Genomic DNA, 13,833 nt, shown 5'->3' with positions numbered 1-13,833 from the left:
GTTTGCCCTCTTATTCTTACTGTAACCCACGAAATGAGCATACAGGTTTGGAGTGTTAAGCAGTACCTAAAGGAATCATTGGGTTCTAGCCAAGGTCTTTGGCCATGCCAAAGTTCTTTCTGCTATATAAACTCATGGTTCTGTTGAGGCCTAGACAGGGTAGTCCTCTTTGAGGAGGAGAGAGGAGCAATGGAGCTGCTGCTCATACTAGGTAGTCCAGCCATGGTCTTTTTGAGGAAGCAAAATGATCTCTGGAAAGGAAACTCACACAGTCTGTCAGCTTCTTGCCAACTCTACTACGGTGCAACCTGCCAAAAACAGCCAAACTTTGTTTGGGGTATGAAAGCAGCTGTTATAATAAACTCCTGTGTGTTGCCTCCTTTCCTGTTATGGTGGGAGGACTGTTTAAAGTAAATGTCTCCAGTCCATGGATTTTCTGGGGTCATGAAAACATTTTTTTTAATTGGCAGACTCTGGTACATTTTTTGGAGAAGTTAGGAAGTAAACAGAATGCCACCCGTCATTTCAGATTCATGCACGTGTGTAAGTAAATGCTCGCTGGATTCAGGGGGCTTTATTCTCCACTTCCTGCCCACTGGACTGGACCTGTCACTCATCTATCAAGACCGTGCAGAGGGAACAAGTGTGCAGAACATGGAATCAACCTGGAGTCTGGGGGATCCTGGCTCTGCCACTCATAAATATGGAGTACCGAGTAAACTTTTCTATCCTCAGTCTCCTAAGCTATAAAATAGGTTTATAATAAGTGCACCTTGGGTTTAAAATGATCACTGTTTAAAAATTATCAGAGTTTGAAATGATCAATGTGTGTAATCAGGTATAATAATAACAAATATATAGCTGGGTACTGGTGGCTCACACCTGTAATCCTGGTTTCTAAGGAGCTGAGATCTGAGGATTGTGGTTCAAAGCCAGGTTACACAAGAAAGTCTGTAAGACTCACCTCCAATAAACTAGCAAAAATCTGGAAGTGGAGCTATGTCTCAAATTGGAGAGTGCCAGACTTGAGTAAAAAGCTAAGGAATAGTGGTCAGGTCCTGAGTTCAAGCCCTCATAAAGAGCACATATATAAAATACATAACAAACATTTCATTGTTTGTTTGTTTCTCAGGGGTTTCACATGTATTTACCTAGTTAATCTTCTCAGCAACCATGGGAGATAGCTACAGTTCTAACACTAGCTTCTGCAAAAGTTCCCACAGAGGTTCTGCACAGAACCTCTATTGTCAGGCAAGCCAATAAAAAAAGCTGGTATATAAAATAGCCATAAATTCTATGGAGAAAAACAAAATAGGAACAGAAGGTAAATAGGAGTAAGAGGATTGCATTTTTCTTCGAGTAATCAGCGAACACCTTTCTGAGAAGGTGACATTTGAGTAAAACCCTATGGAGACGCCTAGGCAAAGGCCCTGAGGCCCCCTGTATGACTGAGTAGGTGAGATCAGGGTTGCAGGCATATGATGAAGCTGGAGGAGAGAAGGAACACTTGAAATGTGTTCTCTCAGCTGCTACTCTTGCTGTTGGTTCCCACAAGGCCAATGGCCAACTTTTGGAGCTTGTTTAAGTAGGACATTTCTCAATGGGACATCTTGGCCTCCCCTGGAGACATTGTACTTGTTGATCTTCACAGATGAACTTTCCCCAACTTTCCCTCTGTGCCTGCCTCCTCCCTTCTTCAGGGTGGTTCTGTTCTCTGCTGCATTCTGCAACTGGGTTGTCCCAATGGCGCACAGGCAGCTGTGGTTCACACAATACCTGATGTGTTGCTGGGGTCACTTACTCATTGGTGCCAGGAACTCACGGATACGTTCTGTTCAGGCCAAGCACCCAAGAGAAGGAATTAGGCAGAGGACAAGGAAGGAGATGTTTCTAACGTCACTCTTTCCCAAATACTCCCTCTCCCCCTATGTGGGAGATGAAGGATGCCACTGTTTATGACAACCAGAACCCATTAATTCTGGCAAGAAAGAACCCTGATATCTTCTCCAGTCCTGTATCAAATCAGTTTTCCTCCTCAGGCTTATAGGCGGTTTCTGGCACCCATGGGTCTCCTGAAATTGTGTCCAGATGTATATCTCCAGATCTTTTTCTGGAATGAGGTGGTGACTTTAGAATGAGGCACCATGTGACTCTTCTTGGAATGACTTGGTCACAAGGGCAGGCCACACTGGCAAACTCAGATGGGCTGAGTACTTTCGCCTTTGTGCACTTCTGTGGAAAATGTGTCCATTTCAGATGGAGTTAAAGGAACCAATGAGTTAAAGGAGCCATGATATTTGTATTCGACAAATATTATTTATGATGTTCCCAAGAAAGAAATATAAATTATAATATCCTAGAAATTATGGGATCCATTTTTGTGCCAGTAGAGGGGTTTGAGCTCAGGGCCTCTTAGCTTTCTCACTCAAGAATGGCACTACCACTTGAGCCATAATTCGGAGAAAAGTCTCACATACTGTTCTGCCCAGGCTGACTTTGAGCTATAATTTTCAGATCTCAGCCTCCTGAATAGCTAAGATTACAGAGTTGAGCCGCTAGCACCTAGAGCTTAGATGCATTTTTTAAGACATCAAAGTGTATTGACATTTAAGGTCTTCTTTGCTTTTTTTTCTAGGTGGCTTTAAACCACCAGGAATCCACCCGTATAGTAGTTAACTTGTTTTCATATGTTCCTCATTGCCTTTAAAAACACCACCAGTTCTAACAGTGCTTTCTAGATACATCCATGCACCAAGGGGTTTAAAACAATGGCCTAGGCCTTACGGTCTTTGATATCATTGTTCTGGGTTCTACACTTACCAGACCCCTGTACAAAAGGAGGTCCAAGCCCAGAAAGGATTTAATGTTTATCAACTTCACAGCAGTACAGTGTGGGGATACGCAAGTTGAGCATCCCTAATTTTAATAAAAGGGGAGGGGGGACTTTTTGAGAACTAACATGATGCAACAAGTGGAAAGTTCCATCCCTGACCTCATGTAAGCCAACACACAGGCACACTACACTGTTCCACAGTCACTTCAGGCTGTACTATCAGAAGCCTAGGAAATATAGTTGAATTCTGTGTGTAGGCTTAGGTCTTGTCCTTAGATATCTCATTATGCAAAGAATAATATTCCCAAATCTGGAGAAATCTACAATACTTCTGATCGCAGGCATTTAGAGAAGGGATACTGAATCTGTGTGCATTCCTAAAGTCCCATTGGCATTCATTGGCATTGTTTGGTACTGGATAAAGTGTGTGCCCAGCATACACATCAACCAGCCAGGGCTGCAGATACTCCACCAAGCAGAATTCTTGGGGTGTGGTTGGGGCTGCTCTCCATGGGCTTGGAATTCCATCTCAATAGTCAAGTTTAGTTTTCTGGGGGCTCTAGCTGGGACTGTCAGAATCCAATCAAAAGATTTGTTGAATATGACTTAAAACACATTCCATCTGTGTCTCTGTCCAATGCTACTACTTTACTTTTATCTTGGTCTCAGAAAGCAGAAGTCAAGGCTCCTCTTACTCAAATACACCAGCTCTCAGAGAAATCCATTGTTTTTCCACAGAGCTGCAATCTCTCTTACTTTTAAAGATGGGAGCTTCCCAGGCACAGTTATCATTCTAGCTGCTCAGGAAGCTGAGACCTGAGAGTCATAGTTTGAAGCCAGCCTGGTAGAAAAGTCCATGAGATTTTTATATCCAATTTACCAGCAAAAAGCCAGAAGTAGAGCTATGGCTCAAATATTAAAGTACCAGTCTTAAGTGAAAAAGCCAAGACTATGAGTTCAGGCCCCAGTACCACAACAAAGGGGAGGAGGAAGGAAAGGAAGGAGGGAGGGAGAAAATGATAGAGGTTTGTGTTTAGTCTTAGGTCCTGAAGTACTATTTGCACAGAAATATTTCCCTTGGAAACATTATACTAAAGATGGATCCTTTTATTTTTTAATTGTAAAGGTGATATACAGATGTACAGAGTTGTATGTCAGATAATAAGAGGGATCCCTTATTCCTGAGGCATCTCAATACGTTTGTTTTTTTGTTTTTTGTTTTTGGTGCCAGTCTTGGGGCTTGAATTCAGGGCCTGGACACTGACCCTGAGCTTCTTTTGCTCAAGGCTATCACTCTACCACTTGAGCCCACAGCACCACTTTTGACTTTTGTGTTTATGTGGTACTGTGGAATTGAACCCAGGGCTTCATGCATGCTAGGCAAGCACTCTACCACTAACCCACCTTCCCAGCCCATCTCAACATTTTCTGGGTATCAATATTAAATGTAAATATTAAATAACTCCTTTGACAAGAAGTTATAGGTGCATCCTTAACTCACCAGCTTCTCTATTTTGTTTGAATTAGAACAAGAGTGTGAGCAAATAACGTTTTTCCAGGAGTACCTTCCCAAAACCATAGACAAAGGCTTTTGCCATTAATTCTGCAGCAATCTCAAAGGTTTGGATCATGCACTCCTGGCCCTGGCTCAGTGGCTCAGGGACTTCAGGATTACGATGCTTGAGTTTGGAGGCATGGCTCAATTGGTAGAACACTAGCCAATGAGGAGAAGCATCAGGCATTGTGATGCTTGACTTGATGGAAATGAGTATAATAAAAATTACAGTATGGTCCAAAATAAGAAAAATCTATGAAGTCAGGGCAGGAGTATGATATGGTAGAACACTTGCCTAGTGTATGTGAGGCCCCAGGGTATTGATCTGCACCCTGACAAAAAGCAACAAAACAAAAAGCCACCATGGAGTGTGTGTGGTCTGTTCAGTCTATTCTCTGTTTGATGTTCCTTGCAGGCAGGAGGAGAGAGGGGAATTGAGATCAGAAGAGACCTGGGAAATGCCTTTGCATTTGCCAGGTTCAGACCTGGCACCCATGAGTGGGTGGGCATAGGAGAGGGGGTGGGATCTTGCAGATATAGCTCAGTGGTAGATCACCACCTGGCATAAGTCCTTGGGTTCAATCCCTAATACCATAAAAAAGGAAACGGCCCTTCATGTTAGGAGTCTCCACAGAGCATTCATTTCTACACCTGACAGCCTTGACTAACTTCATCTTCAGTGTCCAAGTAGTTTACACCACTGGTGCCAAATCTGTTCTTTATTGCTAACAAAAGTAGTTGCTATGGGAGCACAGACCTCTCCCCCCCTCCCCCACTCTCCCCCCAACTCAGAGTCTCCAGCTTCTTAGGATACAAACTACCTAAAGCTGGCAACATTCCTGCATTGTATCTAGCCTACAGTATATCCCCATGTTGCAGCCTTCCCTTCCTCCTGTCCTGTCTACTCAGCCAGAGGCTTTTTGCTCTTTTCCTAAAGAAAAAGCTTCTCTCCCCTACTTGATGATCTCTTTTTGTTGTTGTTGTTGTCTCTTAATTCTATGTGTCTTCAAGTATAGTCTTCACTTAAACAAATAGAAACATATATTTATGGAGGAAGGAGGAATGTCTATCAAGTTGATTACTGTTTTCATTTACACTTTACCTATCCCCCTCCCTTTTGCCATCACACTAGTTTTCCAAGGAGGGGGACTGTTTTGTTTTGTTTTGAATTAACTAAGATGGATGCTGGTGACTCACACTTGGAATCCTAGCTACTCAGGAGGCTGAGATGTAAGGATTGTGGCAAGAAAATCTGTAAAACTTGTACCTCCCATTAAACATGAGAAAGCCAGAAGTAGAGCTGTGGCTCAAGTGGGTAGAGTACCAACAAGTACTCAACAGGTGGTTGAGCAAAAAAGCTAAGGGACAACACTTAGACCTTAAAATCAAGCCCCAGGACTGGCGCGTGCGCGCGTGCGCGCGCGCACACAAACACACACACACACACATACACGAAATAGGTAGATGTGGAAGAGCAGACTCAGGCATCTCTCCGAACATCTTCCATGCTCCAGGACCATTCCAGAGAGTCACAACAAATACCCTGCCATTAACAGAGGCTAATGATAGCAGGGATAGTGCTCCCTGTCATCATTGTTAGCCCTTCAGCTGCCCCAAAGTGGCTCTTTTTAAAGAAACAACTCTCAAAGCAAGTGTTGGGTTGTGTGATTTTGTTTCCCATCTTTGCCTATCAGCTTTAGATTTGTGTACTCAGAGATACACAGTGCATCTTAGTCTGGGAAGGGGTCTAAGGGCATGCTTTGCATTCCTTCCATTTGTATCCCCCATCCTGCACCCCATCAGACAATGAGGTCCTTGGATGCCTATGGAGCAGATGCTCTTCAGGTGTTTGCATTTGGACTACGCGGCTCCTGAGCAGCTGACGACCTCTCTCAGAACATCTACATCCTGGCCTGAAGGACACTTTGGAAGCTGGTGTCAGGATTGGGAAATCCCCTGCACCCGAGTGCTGGTTCCAGTGGATGCGAGGAAAATGGATGGGGAGCCATGGCGCCCTCTTTTCTCACTGTCTCTCTCGTCACTGGTTAAGCCACATACTTTGCAGTGTACTAGAGAGTACTCCGCAAGGGGTGGCCAGAGCCTCCAGCCAGGCCTGACCTCTCATGGAATAATGAATTGACTTTGGGGAGAATGTTCTTACATTGGTTAGCACAGACAGTAAGAGAGAAATCACAGCTTGCTGTAACCTGCGCCCTGTCATGGTTAACTGGGGCTGCCTTTGACCACTCATTTTGAAGACAAGTTATCTCTAGCTATGTGAAAGGTTGCTTCTGCCCTGACTGATTCTGACAGGACACTTGGAGTACAAGTCTAACTCGCCAGCTCTTCACAGCAGATCTAGTCAGGCACCTTTCTTCTCGCCGTCTTTTTGTTTGGCACATCCCTAGGTGAATTAGCTTGGCAAAGCGGTGTGTAACCCATCTACATTCAAATTCCAGCTCAGTCACTCACTGGCTTAGGGTCTCAACCTCTGGGACTCTGTACTTTCCCAAAAATCTGTACACTTAAAAGTCAGAATTGCTGCCTTACAGGGTTATTAGAGATCCTGTGAATAGGAACGAGGAGCAGCTTGGCCAATATTAAGTCCTTAGTAGTAATAGCAGTCTTCTCTGCTAATTTTGTCTTTGCATTTGCATCAGTAGCAAATCTCACCCACGAAACCAATGTCTGATGGACTCCCTCCAAATACCTGTGTGGTGTCTACGTGTCTGCTTCAGTTAGACAGTGGACTCTTGATGGCAGGCTGGCGCTGCTGAATTTTCATGAGTTCTTTTAATAAAATGGTTGAACGCTTAATCACAGTAGGGCATCGTATGACATAATGCACCTCATAATGAAGTTGTCAGAGCTGTAGAAATAGCTCCAGCCATCAGGTCTGTTGATAGTTGGCTCTGTGCTCCTAGGATGAAGTGATCAGGAGGACAACCAAAAGAGAAGGGTCAGTTAGAAAGGACAAAGGTGAGAGATGGGATTGGTTGACCTCCCCAGCCAGCAAGGATCCTTCTACTCATGATTGAAAGCATTGTGGACAGCTCATATAATAAAAGGTTCTTATTTTAAAAACCACAGAGAGGAAAATAATGACATTCTTTTAAGACACTGTACATTCTGGCAGATACTATATATTCTGAGTGGGGTGGGGACCATTACATCTGGTTTTTGCCTACAACAATTCTTTTTTAAAAGGCAGGGTATAAATTACAAAAAATTTAAACAAATAATACATAGTCTTTATATTTAACACTCAAGCCAAACCAGAATGGACTGTCTTTTCATGCACATGAAGAAAAAAAGGTTAACAAAAACAAAATATACCCTTGGTAAATGTGCAGAGTATTACTACACATTCCAAATGAACAATGAAGAGTTCATATGCTTATAAAACTCTCCTCTAAGCAGTTTTTCTGGCTTAGATACACATTTATGAATACAAAGTTTCTGTGAGGCTTCATTTATTTAGCCCAGAGAGTGATTTTATTACCAATTCTTCTGCTGCTTCCATTTTTGTGATTCTCCCTGTTGTTTAGGAAACTTGGCTTAAGATGTCCAACCTGGTATGTTGGAGCCTGCCAGTAATCCTAGCTACTTGAGGTGCGGAGGCAGGATTGTGGTACAAGGTTAGCACTAACAAAATTAGTTCAAGACCATGTTTGAAAAAACAAAACTAAAGGGCTGGGGGTATCACTCAAGTGGAGGCCTTGAGTTCAGTACAAATCCAGATAGATAGATAGATAGATAGATAGATAGATAGATAGATAGATAGATAGATAGATGATATGTAGGTAGGTAGAAAGACAGACAGGCACAGTGTACAATGCTAAGATTTCTATTGAGAAAATAAATTACTCTTAAATAACAAAAAGTATATCAATTGTCTATATTCTATTATGTAATAAGTGGCCTTTAAAATAAAGATAGCTAATTATTTATGGGATATTTTGTATTTAAATTTTGTTCTGGTGATATTGCAAAACATCAAAGCAAGTTCCAAGGACATTAACTCTGATGGTTTTGTTACTTTGGAGGAGGGCATGTTAATTACATACAGGAACAGATTTGACTCATCAGTTCTACTGGTAGAGCCCATCATTCTCTTGGGTTTATGGGAATATATGCCATCAGGCAGTAGATTAATAAGTACCAAAAAACCATATGAAAAGGTCATTTCAAGTCTCAGATCAAAACTTGTGGTCTTGCAGCTTCTGCAATCTTGCAGCTTCTCTTTGGTAACATGATTACTTAAGAGTCACACCACTGAGATACAGACTTAGATGATTTTGAATTGTCTCAGAGGCATGAACTCTGACCTTAGCCCACTCCCCACCTGCAAGGAAAGGGGTGGATTCTCATGGATCCATTGTAGCAGACAAGCCTATCATGGGGACCATACATGATGGGAAAATATAATAAAAGAGAGGACTCTTTTTTTCTTCCAAAAAGTAGACTGGGTTAGAGCCTGAACCACAGCACTTGGGAGGGCTCTTTATGGGGAACCACAGCAGAAAGGAATTCTCTCTGCTGGTGAATTCTTCTGGCCTTTTGCCCTGCCATTTCTGGAGTATTTCAGTTATTCCTGCAACCAGCTAACCCCTCTCCACCCACCACACACCCACACTGCTCCTTGGAAACATGTTTTACTGGAATCAGGGCAACCTGGGAAAATTAGACTTTAGACATGGGGAATCAAATTGTCTGCCTATTGTGAATGTCAGTGGAATATTAGAGGCATGAAACCAGAGTGATTCTGGCTTGAGGGGGGGTCTTCAAAGGTTTTGGAATAACAGATTTGGACTGTGGGAAGTACATTCAAACCAGGAGGCAAAGATGGGATGGAGCAGGAAGTTGTTCAAGAGGGATGCCCAGTAGAATGGCATGCATTACAGCATGCTGTTGGGAGCAGGTTTTGCCAGAAGAGGCAACACTCCTTTCCCTCCTGACCTGGAACATCTTATCCCCTGCAGCATTCTGCAGATTGGCTTGTACTTCCTCCCCTTCTCCCTCATGGGAACAAAGTCCCCAGTCTCTGAAAAGTAATGCTAAGAAAACAAACACCACAAAGGCTGGTAACAGGCATATCTCTCTGAAATGTTTTTTTTTTCTTTTTGTGACCATCTAGGTTCAAGGAGGAGGGGGTCCCCCGGCTCCAGAAGCCAGCAGGGTCTCTTTGTAGTAGGCATCTGTCTGTTTGGCCAGATGTCCTCCCAGGGGAGGGCAGAGAAGGAAAGATAAAACAAGGGTTCTTATTAAAAATAAGTCTCCAGGGGGAGAGAAAACAAGCCAGAGAAAGTGTGTCAAGTGGAAAGAGTGGGCCAGGCAGTGCCATCTGATATTGATTAGTGCCGATACAACACATGCCACAAGGAAATGTCCCTGCCTTTCGGAAGGTGAGCCAGCATCGGCTGGCTGGGAGTGAATGTGGATGGATGTCATGGACACAATATGCCCAGGGGCAACCCAGTGCCAGCACACAGGAAAGGACAGGAGGGACAGGGGCTTGCAGAGGGACAGGACACATGGCTTCTTCCCCCTCATTGGCCTTACTTTCCCATCAATAGTTGTGACTTGATGAGCTCAGTGCTATTTTGCAGAGCATCTGTATAACCTGGGAACTTGTGAACCAGCCTCATTCTCAGGCCTCCTGGATCCGAAACTCTCTGTGTTCATGAGTCTTTGCATAACTATGATGCACTCCAAAGTGTGAGAAGCTGTTCCAAGCTATGAAACTGAAGGTGGGGTGGGGAGGGCCTTCCCCTAAGGTCTATAGCCAGAGCACTAGAATGACTGTGGAGCCCAGAGAGCTAATTTGACTCGTTGTTATGTGCTGTTTCCATCATTCTGTATTAAACATAGCTGAAGAACTCCTTTCACTGAAGAAGGGCACTGTGGGTAAAATTTCAAACCAGAAGCTAGAAACCTGGACTATAGCTAACCCCTCTTGACTTCCCCATCTGAAGTTATGAGCACAATCCTAGGCGACCAGTCCTTTCTGTACAGTCATTCGAGGGGACATCATTAGTGAGACACACACAGGGGAGACAGGGCCAGGACACCAGGAGTCCCCTGATATTCTCATCTGTTATGCAATGTGATTTTCACATTAAAAGCTGCATTGTCTTCGTCTTCTGTGTTTCTAATCAATCAGATGGAAAGTTCTTTTTATGGCTTCATTTCTGGAGTCCCTTACACCAGAGTGTAAGAGAAGAGACAGAAGACGCTGTTGACCTTTCTTTCTCTTTTTCTTTTTGCTTTCCTTCTTCTTTCCTTCTTTCTCAAAAAGTTAAATTATAAGCAGCACAAGTTTTCCTCTTCTCATAAAAATATCTGGTTTTTCTATCTGTTCCATAGTCGTTATTCACAATCCTGCAATAACTTAAATAATGTCAGTATTTGTCTGTCTGTCTACCTACCTACCTACCTACCTACCTATGTGTGTGTGATATATGAAATGGCTATTATTGAGAATTTAATCATAAAAGTGTCAGTGTTGGGCTGGGAAGGTGGCTCAGTGGTAGAGCGCTTGCCTTGCATGCATGAGGCCCTGGGTTCGATTCCCCAGCACCACATAAGCAAAAAGAAAAAAGCCAGAAGTGGCGCTGTGGCTCAAGTGGTAAAGCGCTAGCCTTGAGCTGCAGAGCTGAGGGACAGTGCCCAGGCCCAGAGTTCAGGCCCCACGACTGGAACCCCCCCCCCCCGCCAAAAAAAAGTGTCAGTGTTATTCAGGTGCCAGTAGCTCACGCCTGTAATCCTAGTGACTTAGGAGGTTGAAATCTGAGGATAGTGGTTCAAAGCCAGCCAGGCAGGAAAGTCCATGAGTCTCTTATCTCCAATGAACTACTCAGAAAAAGCCAGAAGTGATGCTGTGCTCAAGTGGTAGAGTGCTAACCTTGAGCACAGAGAAGCTCAGGGACAGAGTCCAGGCCCTGAGTTCAAGCCCCAGGACCAGCCCAGTAGCTCACGCCTGTAATCCTGGCTATTCATGAGGCTGAGATCTGAAGATCATGGTTCAAAGCCAGCCTGGGCAGGAAAGTTTATGAAACTCTTATCTCCAAGAAGCTACCTCCAAAACAGCCAGAAGTAGAGCTGTGGCTCAAGTAGTAAAGCACTAGCCTTGAGCACGAAAGCGTAGGCCCTGAGGTCAAGCCCTAAAACTGGTATACACACACACACACGCACACGCACACGCACACGCACACGCACACGCACACGCACATGCACACACAGTGTTTTCTGCTATAGGTTTCAGGCTATTACAATCAATAGCATGTGAATAAACCAGCTTTTTTCGTAGGGGGAAAAGAGAGTACTAATTTGTATTGTTTACCAAATTCCATGGTATAAACATCCCCTCTGGGGATGATTTCACCTACCATCAATTTAATAACTACAGTTCTTACCAATTTAACAACTGGCTCAAGCCAGTTGAAACCAGCTCCAGAATACCAATGAGACACAAATCAAGAGATAAGTCCACTGGGACATGATAAATTCTGCAGGACTCTGGGCATTCTCACACAGTGAGACCAAAGGAGGAGACTCTTAGGGGAAAGGAAACAAGAGGGTTTTTTTTTTAATTTGTTGTTATTCTTGTTCTTGTTTTTTCTTCTTGTTTGTTCATTTATGTCTTTGAGAAAGTTGAGGGCACAGAAATGGAAAAAGGTGAACAAAGCGGCACTCACTATACACTATATGGAAAATGAACTATACAACTTGTGGGTAGGGATGAGAGACACAAGGGAAGGGATGACATTGTCCAAAGACAGATGTACTCTTTACTTGATTTATATAACCTATGCAACATATGTGTAACCCCTCTTTATCATAATCATCATCTTTATCATAATACAAATAGAAAAGATAAGAAATTAAAAGATAAGTCACAGGTCTTTTTTTGGTTTGGTTCATTGTGTCTGAATTGCTGTAGGTCCCATCATATGTGAACCAAGAGCATTTAAATCTTTTGTCCCAGAATGATGCTTATTTAAATTATAGTCATAATAAACTGTATGTGATTTAAAAGTATTCTATAACATGAGGTTATATGTTATTTTAAGGTCATATTAAATGCAACCATAACAATATAATGTAATTTTTGAAAGGTTTATATTGCTCTGGTGGAAAGTTTATTTGATTTGAAAATTCTTTTTGTAGTATTGTAAAGCATATGTAAAAATAATTTAGTCATGATATTTGAACCTGAATACAAAAAGACACAGTTTGAAATGGTGTTTGCTTACTATTATTAAAATGTGACTTCTCTTACAGGTATTCAAGAAGGAACACAATGTACCAAATGTAAAAATAACTGGGCACTGAAGTTTTCTATCATATTATTATACATTTTGTGTGCCTTGCTAACCATCACAGTAGCCATTTTGGGATATAAAGGTAAGTGCCTTTTCATTTCTCCTTCCAAATAGCAAGGAAATTCAAAAATTAATCTTTTGCTGATTACAGGCCCATTCCTGTAATCCTAAGTACTCCAGTGGCTGAGATCTGAGATAGAGGTTCAAAGCCACTTCAGGCAGAAAAGTCCATGAGACTCTTTATGTCCAGTTAACCACCAAAAAACTGGAAGTGAATCTGGGCACCGGTGGCTCACTTCTGTAATCCTAGCTACTCAAGAAGCTGAGATCTGAGGATCGTGGTTCAAAGCCAGCCCAGACTTCACAGTCCATGAGATTCTTATCTCCAATAAACTACTCAGAAAAAAGCTGGGAGTGGTGCCACAGCTCAAGTGGTAAAATGCCAGCCTTGAACACAAAAACTAAGGGCCAGCCCTCAGATCAAGCCCCCTCCAGCATACACAAAAATTTCATTAAGTTAAGCATAAAAAAAACTCACCTTTGCAAATATGAAGTGCAGTCACCTGTCGATGTCCATGGGGAATTAGATCTATGTTCCCCTCCCCAAGACTTCAGAAACTCTGGATATTTGATCTCCTTATGTGAAATGGTGAAGTATTTGTACAGAACGCACACATCTCCTCATATTCTTTCTCTTGAAAGTCTCTATGTGATGTATAATTATGTAAAGGTTATAGAAATAGGTGTTTTACTGAAGTGCTTAGAGAATAATTCATGGAAGAATGTCTGCTTATAGCTTTGGATATCTAAGAGGAAAAACAGTGGCTTCTTTTGACTCATTTCAACAACACTAATGGTCCTACAATGGGTTGTGAAGATCGTGTACCTCTTTGTTGTTTTATCCTACCTATTTCTAGCTACTCCATCTATTTTTTCCCATCTTGTCTCTAAGAGGCTCCTGGAAACCCAGGAGTCAGCAGATGGGAAAACAAGATCTCCAGAGATTCAACTTACTCATGCAGGGATTGGCCTTTTCTATCTCTTTGTATTTACAGTTGGCTACTGTTGCTTATATAGCTCCATAAAAATACTGCACACAGTTCTACCTTACAAAAAAGTTA

General features: G+C 42.6%; 1 protein-coding gene across 2 annotated transcripts in view; it reads left to right on the top strand.

Annotated features, from left to right (window-relative positions):
• Nucleotides 1-13,833, top strand: part of Colec12 (collectin subfamily member 12) — a 168,886-nt gene that overhangs the window by 118,278 nt on the left and 36,775 nt on the right. For both annotated transcript variants that reach the window (XM_070029465.1, XM_070029466.1), the window contains one exon: nucleotides 12,672-12,794. In XM_070029465.1, coding sequence (XP_069885566.1) covers nucleotides 12,672-12,794 — 123 coding nt within the window. The remainder of the gene's footprint in view (nucleotides 1-12,671; nucleotides 12,795-13,833) is intronic.

This window comes from Dipodomys merriami, unplaced genomic scaffold, assembly GCF_024711535.1.
Source record: "Dipodomys merriami isolate MVZ:Mamm:240054 unplaced genomic scaffold, mDipMer1.0.p SCAF_2, whole genome shotgun sequence".
NCBI classification, from domain to species: Eukaryota; Metazoa; Chordata; class Mammalia; order Rodentia; family Heteromyidae; genus Dipodomys; species Dipodomys merriami.
Note: the sequence above shows the minus strand (reverse complement) of the source record. Positions and strands in the feature narration are given on the sequence as shown.